Genomic DNA, 13,023 nt, shown 5'->3' with positions numbered 1-13,023 from the left:
CGAAAAAGCTTTGTCTCAAAAGACATCTCAGCTTTTATTTTCATTCTCATTCATGCTTCAATTATTTTGATTTGACTTTCACTCAAGAGTTTGGTTATTTCGCTCAAGTTTATTTCAGTTAAACGAATTCATTAGCTTCATTCCATTCAATTTATTTTGTGCCACATGTAATATTCCGTACTAGCCCCCAAATTTAAGTTAATGTTAACAAAATCTTAGTTTTTCAATTTATTCTGATATATTACTGCAGTGTGCTTCGAACTACTTTTTACCTTTCTTTTTCCCTTTTCCTTTCTTACCCTTTGGCTTCTTCACTATGGACGGTAAGGTTGGTGGTACGATCTCTGGAGGAGGGGGTGGCGGGGGCAGGGCAAACATACGGCACTCGGACCTATCTTTTAACACCCGCTTGGTGATGCGCTTAGGCCCGGTTATCATCCCAACAGGCACGTTGTTCATGTTCTCGACCTTTTGATGGGGATACACCTCTACGTCGCAGCAGTTGGACAGCAGCAGCAGGTTTTTGCTGGCCGTTATGGGATGCCTGTAGAGGAGATCCCTGCCGCAGCTGAGGCACTTGTTTTTCAGGCGGCGCAGGCGGAACAGCATTGGGAAGCAGCGCCCGACCACAGTGTTGTCGTCCAGCATGATGCTGTGCTTGTAGGTTGGCTTGGGAAGAGGTCGTTTGGTGTACTGCGGAGTACGAGGCACTGCGTCATGCGATAAAGGGAAACCGAACACACCGATGGGTACTGTACCTCGTTCAGGTGCATAATGGTCTGGAGCGGTCTGCACTCGGCGGAGCACAGGTTGGGTCGTATGTTCCGCTCCTGGGCTGCACATAAGGTACAGTAGGCTTCATCCTTGTCCTTGTTCCTGCTGCAGCTCTGGCTGCACTCGGCTCGGATGTCGATCTCCTTGCGCGGTGGGCCGTCGGGCTTGAGGGTCACCTGTATCACCTCCAACTGCGGATCGACCAAGTCTTCGGGGGGCAGCTCCAGCTTGTAGTCGACACAGGGTCCGTTCGGAGGTTCGAAGCAGTTCCTCGGGCATGTCCTCTCTGAGGCAGTCTTCTCGTACAAGCGCTGGCAGCTTTTCCCTGCCCCGGCCATGGTGGTGATCGGAAAAACAAGTCTAAAGGATAAGTCGACTGTCCCAAGGGGAGCTGTTAATTTAGAACTGCTTTCCAGGTGCCAGGAGAAGCAAAGCGTCTACATTTTTGATTTCAATATACACGTACTATTCTTATTTTACTGTAGGAAGATTTTATTTGCTATCTTGGGACTTTAGTTTGGTTAGTGTGTACTCCTCAAGCTCCAAATCTTTATCCGCTGATTTCTTCTCAGTCCTTTCGTTCTCGTCGAATATCTTGAGATTCTTGGCATGATACCAAACTGAGATGTTGAGAAAGCCCGCCACAAATATGAACGAAGCGGCCGTGAGATTGAGAGCATAACTAAGGGGGAACACACATGAGACACAATTCTAATATGCTGTTTGTATATCTACCGCAAGGACTTTGTGTCGTAGAGCCAACAGTTTCCCTTATTGGAGCAAGTCTTGCCCCACACCAGGCAATAATTGTCGATGAGCCAGCCAAAGAAAATGGGGCTTGGAATGAATCCCAGCAAGGAAGCCGCCATGGAGCCCAGTCCCAAGGCGAACGTCTTGTCCTCCGGCGGGATGCAGCGCAGGGCAATTAGTAGATTTGTTGACTTACTGGAGGCCCCCACAAGTTTAAGGAAGCACATCACGGATAGGAAGATGAGGAACTGATTGAAGCAGTTCACCGGACAGACCCCGTCCAGCGCGAATTGTGTCTGCAATTAACCGAAAAACTCGCATAAATTCAGCCATTATTCCAAAAAAATATTGAATACCTCAGGATCAGAAATCAGGTTCAAAGATGTCATGCACTTGCAGCCCGTATAAATGGTCCGGCCTAGGTCATCCTTGGCCTTCTCCGAGCATCCTGCGTGGCAGGCAGATATGTAGGTGACGTTCTGCGGTGTGCAGACGGGAGCGTAGTGCACGTAGTCGCAGTGGCAGGAGGCACTGCAGCTGTTGCCGGCGGAGAGAGTGGCCAGGGAGTTCAGACTGTCGCTGCCCTCACAGCCGATGGCCACGTAGCAAAGGATACCAGCCACAGTCATGAAGTCCACAATGGCATTCCAGGCGGCCATGGCCCGAGCGCTCGGCTTGTACTTGGAGATCACATAGCCTGAGAGAAGGACTCCAACCGCGGAGAACCCGAGGGCAACGGTTCCCGTGGCCATTGTGGCCATCGCCGCCGACTGTCTGTACTGGGTCTCGATGTACTTGGGAGTAAATATCCAGTAGGCCATGTACCCGAAGAAGTACAGGATTGAGGCAAGGGTGTTGTTCACATATACCTTGTTGGCTCCAAGTCTCTTAATCGACTTTAGCATGTCGCCAAAGGAAAGTTCTTTGATATCCGTTTCAGCTTTGCTGTCGGGCTGTCTGTTATCCATCCGACGCTTTCTGGCGCTGGGCAGCTCCTTGGGGAACATGAACAATACCAAGGCAGCAATCAAGGACATCACAGATAGGACGAGCCATCCCAGCCACCAGGCTCCCAGCCAGCGGGGATCCTCCTTAGCAATCAGCGGCTCCATTGTCGGTTCTATGTACATCCTCAGGCAGATGGCAGCCAGGGAGTAGCCAATGGCGGGACCCAGCATGCGCAGGAAGGTTGACAGACCTGGCGGCGAGATAAGCCAAAGTCTCATTAGTGTACCTCACCTCAAATCTTGAAAATCACTCTAGGAAACTCACTCAGCATGGCTGGAGTCTTCGACTTGGTGCCGTTGTCATCCAAGTAGGCTATGCCCAGCGTGTAGAAGAGGCCCTGGCCCACTCCCGATATGAGCTGTGCCCCAAACAGAAAGACCTGCGGCACCCACAGGCCCACATCCTGAATACAGCCTGACGCACTTGTCTGGCAAAGTTTCTTGTTCTCTTGCGGGTCGGACACACTTTCGTTGGCTTGACTCTGACCGCCATACTCCCGAGTTAGCTTTAGGGCATCCTCGCCGGCTCCATAAATGAAGTGCAGCGAACCCGTTAGCAGGCAGAAGGCCACAATTGTTAGCAACCCTATCCAGAAGATATTCAGAGATAACCGAGAGAAGGAGCTATGTAAAGGTGCCCAAAGTTAAGGCTTACCTATTCCCATCCAGCGGGGTCGATGGCCATTGCCGGCATAGTAGCCCAAGACGGCGGCGGTTAACATGGTGCTGATATCGTTGCCCACTGAGATAATACCGGAGATCTTTGTGGGTATTTTATAGCGCTTCTCCAAGGTCGTTATGGTTCCATTGAAATAGGCAAAGGTCATTGTCATCACACAGCCAGCCAAGCCGTACAGAATCACATACATTTTCTCCGTGGCAAATCTGCGTTACGTTACGCCAAAAAATCCATAAAGCCTTAAAATATGTAGAGAGATGCTCGTATATTCGTGGGATTACCTCTGCATAAAGCGGCCTTTGAAGAGCCAGAAACCACAGGCGGTATCTTGAACGACGTCTTCTATTTTATCCGCATCCCCAGGTAGGTTCCTCCGTTTCTCTGAAGAGGTTTCCGTTTCCCCCGTCGATAGAAAGGGTAAGCTCTCAGGGGTTTCCTCTTTATGATCATCTCCCATGCTCTAAACTGGACCCTCCTAGCTGCTCGGAAGAACTGACTCTGCTTCGAAGAGTTTAGATGTCTACAACTTATCTGATCTGCCAGCCATATAATTCGCTGCATCTCGTTTTGCTTATAGATCCTATCTTTCAGCAAGATTAGTACAGCAGTAGACGAGGTAGCACTTTTGTAGTAACTGTCAAAGTGACTGTATCTGGCGAGGATGATAAATCATACGAAGATCTAATTGATGGAGGAGCTTTCTTATCGCAGACGCCAAGGCTGATTTCGGAATTGTGTGAAATGCTGGCGTGATCGTGCTGGTTACAATCATAAACATTCGGTGCGATAAACAGAAGACGATAAACGAGTAGCTTTACCCCCCGTAAAAAAACCTCTTGACGAAAGCTTTTGTTTTTTTTCTCATATATTTTTTTTTTTTTAATTTTTGTATAATGTATTTATTTAATTTGTATCACTTTTAATAGGTTTTTCTTTCAGCTCAGTTAGTTCTTCCTTTCGTGGATTATCTTTTAACTCCTCTTCATCGAAAATTTTGATATCTTTGGCATAATACCAAACGGCAATGTGCCAGAAGCTACCCATCAAAATGAGCACGGCGGACACGAGATTCATTGTGTACCTGGAGCAAAAATGAAATCAATGCAATATCTCAACCAATGTCCTCTCAAAACAGCATCAACCCACCTCAAAGAACTGGTATCGTACAGCCAGCAGTTTCCCTTTGTGCTGCAGGTCTTACCCCACACCAGACAGTAGCTGTCCAAGAGCCAGCCAAACACTATGGGACTTGGAATGAAGCTCATCACGGAGAAGAGCATGCTGCCAATGCCCAGAGCAATGGTCTTGTCCTCTTCTGGAACACAGCGCAGGACCAGCAGTAGATCAGTCGATCGTCCAGTGGCTCCCACGAACTTTAAAATACACATGACGGCCAGGTAGATAAGGAACTGGTCGTAGCAGTCAACGGGACAGACTCCATCAGAAGCGAATTGGTTCTGGAATATAGAGAAATATACCCCATATATCGACAAAAATGAGACAGAAACACTAACCTCATCAGGGAAGGTCTGGTTAGGGGCTAAGGAGGAGGGAATGCACTTGCAGCCAGAGTACGAGGCTCGTCCTAGGTCATCCGTCAACTTCTCCGAGCATCCTGCGTGGCAGGGGGATATATATGTTTCGTTTGCTGGACTGCAGACGGGAGCGAAGTGCACGTAGTCGCAGTGACAGGAGGCACTGCAGCTGTCGCCTGCGGACAATGTGGCCATGGAGTTCATCCTATCGCTGGGTTCACAGCCAATGACTATGTAGCAGATGATACCGGCCACCGTCAGGTAGTCAACGACACAGTTCCAGGCGGCCATGGCCCGGGCACTGGGTTTAAACTTTGACACCACATAGCCCGAGAGGAGGATTCCTGCAGCTGAGAAGCCTAATGCAACGGTTCCGGTGGCCATGTTGGCCATGGCAGCGCTCTGTCTGAACTGGATCTCGATGTACTTGGGGGTGAATATCCAGTAGGGCATGTACCCGAAAAAGTACAGGTTTGAGCCGATTGTTTTGTAGATGTACACCTTGTTGACCGCCAGTCGTTTTAACGTTTGTACCATGTCTTTAAAAGACCGCTCTCCCAGTTGAGATTCCACCCCGGTGCCGGCCTTTATACGCCTGGCTCTGGCACTGGGCATCTCCTTGGGAAACATGCCAACAAAGAACGCTGAGATCAAGAGGATTACGGTCAGTAGAATCCATCCCAACCACCATGCCCCTAGCCAGCGAGGATCCTTATTGGTAATCAGCGGCTCCTTGAAAGGATCAATGTATAGGCGAAGACACACCGAGGCTAAAGAGTATCCGATGGCCGGTCCTAGCATTCGCAGGAAAGCCGACCAACCTGTCAAGGGCGGCAGATTTATAATTGCGAATTGGTTTCCATTGGTTCACCTTCAGCACTTACTTATCATGGCTGGGGTCTTCGACTTCTTAGAGTTGTCATCCATGTAGGACAGGCCCAAAGTATAGAACAAGGTGCATCCAATGCCACAGACAAACTGCGCCAAAAAGAACAGCATAATAGGCATGAAGTCGCTGGGTTCCTGGTCCTCCTCACAACTGGGCTTCTCCTTCTGGCAAAGGGCTTCATCTCGCTTAGTGCCATTAAGAGTATGATCGATGGATTCACCATATTCTCGTGTCAGCTTCAGGGCATCCTCGCCTGGTCCATAGATAAGCTGCGGGGAGAGCATGAGAAGACAGAAAATCGCCAAAATAATGAGACCTGAATCCCATTCCGAAATCTTTGGTTAATAAAACTCTTTCCATCAAAGGATAAGGAATCATTTACCAAAACCAATCCAACGCGGTCGATGTCCTCGGCCGGCGTAGTAGGCCAGGAAGGCCGAGCAAAAAACTGTGCTTATATCATTTCCCACCGAAATGATACCGGTTATCTTAGTGGGTATTTTGTAACGCTTTTCCAGAGTGGTGAGTGTTCCATTAAAGTACGAGAAGGCTATTGCTAGAAAGCAGCCAGCAATCCCATAGATAACCATATATAGATTCTCACTAGCAAATCTGGTTCAGAGAATTAGTCGTAAGTGGGCCAAAACATTAGACATTTTAAGAGTGGAGGAGCACGAATACCTTTGCAGGGTGGGACCTTTGAACCTCCAGAAACCACACGTAGTATCCGAGTTTTCTTCCTGCTTCTCAGGCCCCCTTCTGTTTTTTAGGAACTCTGAGGTTTCTGTCTCCTCGCTGGCCATTTCGATCGCTCCCGTCGAACTAATCTTTTATACTGAACCACAACTCAGGCGCAGAGTGCCTGTGCGATTAAAAAGCTTCCAGATAGCAAAATTATAGTAGACAGCTTAAGTGGTAATATCATTTTTGTTGGTCAGAATTTTACAATATACAATACGCTTGTCAACAACAAGTTTTTCCTCTCCCCAAACAGACTATAACAGACTATCAGTTGGCAGCTCTCATTCTAGCTAAAGACTGTAAAATTACTTAGATGTAACAAGGTGCAGGCAAAAACGGTTCTGTGGCGGGTAGCAATATAGAACGCCAAGATTGATATTGTTTGACTTCTGTCATACTCTTTTCAATTTTTACCGTATCACGACAAGAGTTTATATTCTTTGTTCTAGCCCGGTCGCGCTCTCTTTATTTTTGTTGTTGCCTTTGCCAAAACTTACGGCGCTAACCTTATCGTACGGCTTATCGTACACCTGTTTGGATTCGAAAGCATCGGACCTTCCTCAAGTTAACATAGCTGCGTCTGCTGGAACAGTCGCTGCTGCAAATATTGAGGCTACTCCAAATGTTGATAATTTAATCATTTATTCAATAGCAGGGCATCCGACAATAAGTAGTAAATGGAATTCGTGAATGTTCCACTAGGATGTTACATCCGACAATAACTAGTAAATGGAAACTTTTCCTTAAATTGGAGCTGCTTAATATTGTTCTTTCGCTTGCATATCAACATGTACATACACATGTGGGATTCTTATGGCAATTCTTTGACTTCGTGTATACCGTTAGGGGAAATTGCAACATTTGGAAACCAACTTTATTTCGTATATCACATGATATCACAGGACTCCTATAGTCTTTGAGTGCCGGGTGTAATAAATAAGCGTTAGAGGATATTAATTCCTACTTACATAGTTTTAGTTATTCTCATGCTCACCATTAATTGAGTTGAATTGTAAAGAAATCATCGATCACCAGTTAAAATACGCTTTATTAATATTATACAGGGCTCTTTGGAGAAATCACACATTGATATAGACACCAAAAATATTCACTCATACAGCTTTTTCTTAAGAGTAATGTAAACTTAAACCTAGATCTCTGTATTCTTCTCGTTGTTGGCCTCCTCCTCGTGCTGGACAATCTGCATTTCGACCTCCTTGACCTCCTCGTCAAAGATTTTCAGGTCCTTGGCATAATACCAGACTCCCAGATCAAACACAGAACCGATGCCAATGAACACAGCAGCGGTAAAGTTCAGTGTGTACCTGTAAAGACCATAGAATATTAGCCATTTCAAGGTATTCCATTGCTTGAATGGAGGCTGAGTATCCTCACCTCATGGACAGCGGATCGTAAAGCCAGCAGTTGCCTTTGTTTGTGCAGGTCTTGCCCCAAACCAAGCACACGCGATCGAAGACCCAGCCAAAAAAGATGGGGCTGGGAATGAAGGCCAGCATGGAGCACATGGTCATACCGAAGCCCATGGCAGCCGTCTTATCCTTCTCGGGCACACAGCGCACGGATACCAGGAAATTGGATGCTCTGCCACTGGCTCCAATGAATTTCAGGCAACACATCACCGCCAGGAACGACACGAATTGCGTCCAGCAGTTGACGGGACAGGATCCGGGCATAGCTTGTCCGCTTGCCACACTCTGAATGGGACAGAACATTATTTAAACGCGCTTTTGAGACATGCATAAAAAGGTACCTACCTCCAAATGGGAGAGACTCGAGGTGTCCAGTGTGGCATTCTCAAGGCTGAGGTCGAGGCTTGTAATCCGTTTGAACTGAGCGGTGGAGTTGCCCCATTCATCACCAGGAATGCAGGAGCAATCGTAAAATATCTGTAAGGGTTGAACAGGTTTAATTTAGCCCGGTGCAAGAGTGCATCCTCCACTTACCTTTCTGCCATCAGAGTTGATGTGTTGACCCTTGCAGCCCGCGTGACAGGCGGAGATGTAGGTCATGTTATTCTCCCCGCAAACGGGCGAGTACCGAACGTAGTCGCAGGAACAGGCCGAGTTGCAGGTGGATGCGTTGCCGCTAAGCGCACTGTCGTGGATGTTGACAATCACTGAGCTCTCATTGCCGGGACATCCGATGAAGGCGTAGGCCAGGATGCCTGCCATCGTGAGAAAGCCACATATCACATTCCAGGCAGCCATATAGCGGGCCCTGGGCTTATAGCGGGAGATGATAAAACCAGAGAGCAGAACCCCAACGGCTGAGAATGCCAGGGCCACGGTGCCAGTGACCATTGAGGATGTGGCCGCCGACTGCCTGTACTGAACCTCGATGTACTTCGGGGTGAAAATCCAGTACGGGGTGTAACCGACCAAGTAGAAGATGGTCGACAGTGTGTTGCACATGTACGTCTTGTTGGTGGTCAGGCGCCTGAAGGTCTTCAGCATGTCCTTGAACGAGGCTTTCGGCTCGACGGCGGACATCTGGTCTAATTCGGCGGTCAGCCTCTCCTTCTCCGAGGAATCCTTATTCTTCAGCGACAGTCTCTCCTTCTCGCGCCTCCGATTCTCCTCAACCTTGCGACGGGCCAACGCTCGCGGCAGCTCCTTGGGAAACATCGACAGAAAAACTCCAGAGAAGGCAAGCAAGCCGCCCATGACCAGCCAGCCCAGCCACCAGGCTCCCAGCCAGCGAGGATCCTTGTTGTTGATCACCGGATGCAACTGGGGGGCGATGTACAGCCGCAGACAGAAGGAGGCCAGGGCATAGCCGATAGCGGGACCCAGCATGCGAAGGAAATACGAGAGACCTTGGGAAGAATTGAAAAATATTAATGATAGCCGAGAATTCATAACTGGAAAGGAGAAATATCCACAAATCAACATCTCTTTTAGAAAAAATCTGATCGATCTACTTAGGATTGAGATTCTCTAGTTGAGAAAGTCTTCTTTCAGAAAGTCGTCCCAGTTGATCCCGAAAATTTAAGAAACTGATTTTTAATCAGCAGTCCAATGGTCATCCAGAACTACCAAGTAATTCGCACCACACCCCCGCGAAGTATTTTCCCCACTTATCTGAGAGCACACAATATATTATGGCAGGTGAGATACTGAGATACTGAGCTGATTAACCACTTGGCATGCCTGAGGGTTTTTATGGACTGGTGTCGACTCGGTTTAAACCGGTTTTTTGCTGTACTTACTCAGCAGCGCCGGAGTTTTGGACTTCTTCGTGTTGTCGTCCATGTAGGAGACACCGAGGGTATAGTACAGGGAACCGCCGATACCGGATATGAACTGGGCCACGAAGAGCAGCAGTTGGGGGGCAAAGTTTCCCTCGCCACCCTCGCACTCGGGGCCGCCGCCATTCAGGCGACAGAGCGTCTTCGAGCGCTGCTCCTCGATGGCCTCCATAGTTGCGTTCTCATCGGGCATGCCCCCGAACTCCGATGTAAGGGCCAGGGCGTCCTCGCCGGGGCCGTACAGGAAGTGTGGTGTGGTGGTCAGCACGCAGAACAGGACAATGGTGAGGAGACCTGGGGGAGTAGCCGATAAGCTGTAATGGAATCGATAGAAATCCATCGGAATGCTGCTCTTACCGAATCCTATCCAGCGAGGCCGATGTCCCTTGCCCGCATAGTATGCCAAGACGGCGGATACCAGGGTCTGGCTGATGTCATTGCCCACCGAAATGATGCCGGTGTTCTTTGAGGGGATCTTGAAGCGCTTTTCGATGGTGGTGATCGTGCCATTGAAGTAGGCGTACGTCATTGAGAAGACGCACCCTACGATGCCGTAGAGGAGCACATACGCTGTCTGATTGGCAAATCTGATAGAAAAACAGTATGAGCAGGGAATACCCCAAAGGAGTGTAAATAGATCCACCCACCGCTGATAGAACTGTCCCTTGAATATCCAGAAACCGCAGGTCACACTCTTCTCCAGCGGCGTCTCGTTCAGCAGTCGGTTGATCTCCTCGGTCATGAGGCGGTCCTGCTCCGATTTCTGTTTCTTCTTCTTGGTTTTGGACGGTTTAGGAGTCGTCCTGGCCTCTTCGTCCTCGCCAACAGGCACTTTGGCCTTGCTGTGATTCGTGCCGTTGTCCAGGAGCCTGGCCTCCACATCAGCCTCATCGTTCGCCCGGTCGCGTGGCGAATCTGTCGAGTTGCTCTCCAGCTCGTGCTCCTCCTCCTCCGGCTCGGCACTGTGGGGATTCTCGCCCTGCACCATCGTAATTAATTGGCTTTCGCTCGGCTGAGTCTTCACTGAGTCTCGATCTCGATTCCGATCTTGCTTGGCACATGGGCCGCTTCCGGTACTGCTTCTGGATACTGACACTCACACACTCATGCACACGTGCCGGCGCTGTATTTCAGTAATTGACCACAGTTTTTCTTAATTTTCGCCAGATCTTTCACTGGCAATTACATACGTAGTGGGTATGAGAACCGGGCGAGAACAACCTAATGATTGGAGGTCCGCGAACGAAGTGACATGATCTGCTGGGACAGCGCTGATCTTAACTGGATCTTCAGGCGGCTGGATCCGTGCGAATCCCACTCTCTGCTCAAAAAGCTGACGTCGTTTATCTCTTCTCCCGTAGCTGTCTATCACCAGATCTCGGAAGATGCCGCCGCTATGCCGCGTATAATATTGTCGAATAAAATATTATCTCAAACCGAGCTATCACTGCTCCATAGCTCTAATCTTGGATAATTTTCGAGACATGAGCGCATCCACCGTCCTCCCCTTTCATTGCTGCTGCTCTGCTGGTGCTGCTGCTGCGGCTGCTGCGCCTGCTTCTGTTGATGCCTGAAAAATTTACAATTTGTTTGCGAGTTTCGTATTAAAAGTATAAAATAGATTGCCAAAGTGTGTGATAAGATCCGGATGAGACGGCGGGATTTTCAGACACAGCGGGCGGTCGGCTGTGTACCCACTCCGTAGGAGAGCGCATTGATGAACACGTCAATCCTCTCCGACACGCCTCTGGGTGAAAAGCCCAACCCCTGGAAGAGAGCTGGACAAACATTTGAGGTCGGAGATACTATTTTCGTATAATCATTGTTTTAGTTTCGGCTTAAAACTGGCTATGCTATCAATGGTAATGGCTTGTTATCACTCTGGCAATGACAAATTAGTTAGTTTATATACATATGTATATACGAGTTGTTCATCCAGTTCGCAGAAGTAAAGCCCGCCTTATTTTGTTCATTATTTTCATTCTATTCTCGTCTTGGATTTTCTTCATGCCATTCGGTGGAATGAGAATGCGTAGCGGAGACTTAGAGAGAATGGGTCGCAGCCCCCGAGTCAATCTCAACATGAGTTCTATTATTTAATATGTGGCGACTCAGAGCGATAGTGTGTGTGTGTGTGTGTGTGTGTGGGTGTGTGTATGTGGTGTGTGTGGCTTATGTGCCGCCACAATTCACTTAGCATATTTAAATTTATGCGCAGCTTATCACTTGAACTTTATCTTGATTGTGCCGTTCTTGATAAATATTTAAATGGGTATCTTGTTCGCTTCTTTACACGGGCTTTAGCTACGGGTTTTCCGCCATTTCCTCGAAATATTTTCGGCAATGCTTGGGATTAATTTTCACTTGAATCACTTACTATAGTAATATATAGGTATTTATATACTTTTGATTGGTTTTATTTTACTCGTGGTTTCGGATCACACGTACGACTGTTCCAGAGACGAACCCAACGCAAACAAGATCGTAAACGAACTAAACTAATCTAAATGTGGCACGTTGTGAGTGCTCGGCCAGTTACTCACTCATCTCAGGAAGATGATCACTCTCATTCTCATTGCCATCCCCATCCGCATCCCCTGCCTATTCCTATTCCCATACCCATGCTCATTCTCATCTGTATTTCCCTCTAGACTCTCGTCTTGGCTTCGAGCGGCTTCTGGGAGCCGAACCTTCACTCAGAAAACTCGGCTCTGGCTCGGGCTTCTGATTTTCTCTCTTTGTGTTTGTGTCTGTGTCACTGACACCAATTCCCAGTCCGAGTAGCTAAGGTAGTTAGTATATATCAATGAGCTAATGAGATGCTCTATTAAATTGGGTACTCACGAAGCGCCAGATGAATGAACGTGAATCTCTAGAAGAGCAGGTTCTAGAGTAGTCACAGAGGACTCTTTGATTCATTCGGCTTAAAGACAGAATTTTTCAGAGAAAAGTTTTTGTGGTGTTCCATTGAAACCCCCTAATCAATGAGGAAGCTTTCACTGAACAGTTTCCAATTTGTGGCTAGAATATGTCGAATGGGTATTATAGATTCACTCCCAAGGGTGCACTGCCTCCCTTTGGGGCCTGCGGTTATCAATCAGCCCCCTCTGTCTGTCGTATCGGGTTTCGTAAAAAGCTTTGCTCTCTGTCCCAGATCGTAAACGATAAGCTCTCCAGCACCACATATGTATGTATTATGATTGCGCCAAAGCTGTCTCTTCTCCATCAAATTGAATTCAAATTGCAATTACAAGCGACCACATATGTACTGCCAGCAGGGAGCAGGGAGTACGTGTACAAATACAAGCACTAGTATTCACAGTCGAGCCATTGAGCTTACAAATAATCCCGGGACATCTCCGCGGAATATGCATATGGAC

General features: G+C 48.0%; 4 protein-coding genes across 5 annotated transcripts; all 4 read right to left on the bottom strand.

Annotated features, from left to right (window-relative positions):
- Nucleotides 1–260: 260 nt before the first annotated feature.
- On the bottom strand, nucleotides 261–1,216 carry LOC4805221 (uncharacterized). Its single transcript, XM_001361624.4, has 2 exons — nucleotides 759–1,216; nucleotides 261–693 (listed from the first exon to the last, which is right to left on the bottom strand). The coding sequence occupies exons 1-2, from the start codon at nucleotides 1,110–1,112 to the stop codon at nucleotides 262–264; spliced, it is 786 nt and encodes a 261-aa protein (XP_001361661.2). The 5' UTR covers nucleotides 1,113–1,216; the 3' UTR covers nucleotide 261.
- Nucleotides 1,217–1,242: 26 nt separating this feature from the next.
- Nucleotides 1,243–3,712, bottom strand: LOC6898819 (solute carrier organic anion transporter family member 74D-like). The gene is made up of 6 exons (XM_002138757.3): nucleotides 3,492–3,712; nucleotides 3,187–3,416; nucleotides 2,797–3,117; nucleotides 1,881–2,722; nucleotides 1,510–1,820; nucleotides 1,243–1,456 (listed from the first exon to the last, which is right to left on the bottom strand). Exons 1-6 carry the CDS (start codon nucleotides 3,665–3,667, stop codon nucleotides 1,267–1,269), a joined length of 2,070 nt encoding a protein of 689 aa, XP_002138793.2. The 5' UTR covers nucleotides 3,668–3,712; the 3' UTR covers nucleotides 1,243–1,266.
- A 374-nt stretch (nucleotides 3,713–4,086) lies between these two features.
- On the bottom strand, nucleotides 4,087–6,471 carry Oatp58Db (Organic anion transporting polypeptide 58Db). 2 transcript variants are annotated; one of them, XM_001361623.4, is made up of 6 exons: nucleotides 6,316–6,471; nucleotides 6,017–6,246; nucleotides 5,630–5,950; nucleotides 4,725–5,566; nucleotides 4,357–4,667; nucleotides 4,090–4,291 (listed from the first exon to the last, which is right to left on the bottom strand). In XM_001361623.4, the coding sequence occupies exons 1-6, from the start codon at nucleotides 6,435–6,437 to the stop codon at nucleotides 4,114–4,116; spliced, it is 2,004 nt and encodes a 667-aa protein (XP_001361660.2). In that variant the 5' UTR covers nucleotides 6,438–6,471; the 3' UTR covers nucleotides 4,090–4,113. The 2 variants fall into 2 exon arrangements, with proteins under 2 accessions (XP_015040495.1, XP_001361660.2); XM_015185009.2 differs by having other exon boundaries at nucleotides 4,087–4,291; nucleotides 4,357–5,566.
- Nucleotides 6,472–7,403: 932 nt separating this feature from the next.
- Nucleotides 7,404–11,192, bottom strand: Oatp58Dc (Organic anion transporting polypeptide 58Dc). Its single transcript, XM_001361622.4, has 7 exons — nucleotides 10,291–11,192; nucleotides 10,001–10,230; nucleotides 9,605–9,937; nucleotides 8,340–9,211; nucleotides 8,151–8,282; nucleotides 7,771–8,090; nucleotides 7,404–7,700 (listed from the first exon to the last, which is right to left on the bottom strand). The coding sequence occupies exons 1-7, from the start codon at nucleotides 10,629–10,631 to the stop codon at nucleotides 7,526–7,528; spliced, it is 2,403 nt and encodes an 800-aa protein (XP_001361659.2). The 5' UTR covers nucleotides 10,632–11,192; the 3' UTR covers nucleotides 7,404–7,525.
- Between the last annotated feature and the right edge of the window lie 1,831 nt (nucleotides 11,193–13,023).

The sequence above is a fragment of the Drosophila pseudoobscura genome, chromosome 3 (genome assembly GCF_009870125.1).
Source record: "Drosophila pseudoobscura strain MV-25-SWS-2005 chromosome 3, UCI_Dpse_MV25, whole genome shotgun sequence".
Classification (NCBI taxonomy): domain Eukaryota; kingdom Metazoa; phylum Arthropoda; class Insecta; order Diptera; family Drosophilidae; genus Drosophila; species Drosophila pseudoobscura.
The sequence above is the reverse complement of the archived record's forward strand: the minus strand, read 5'-3'. Positions and strand labels throughout refer to the sequence as shown.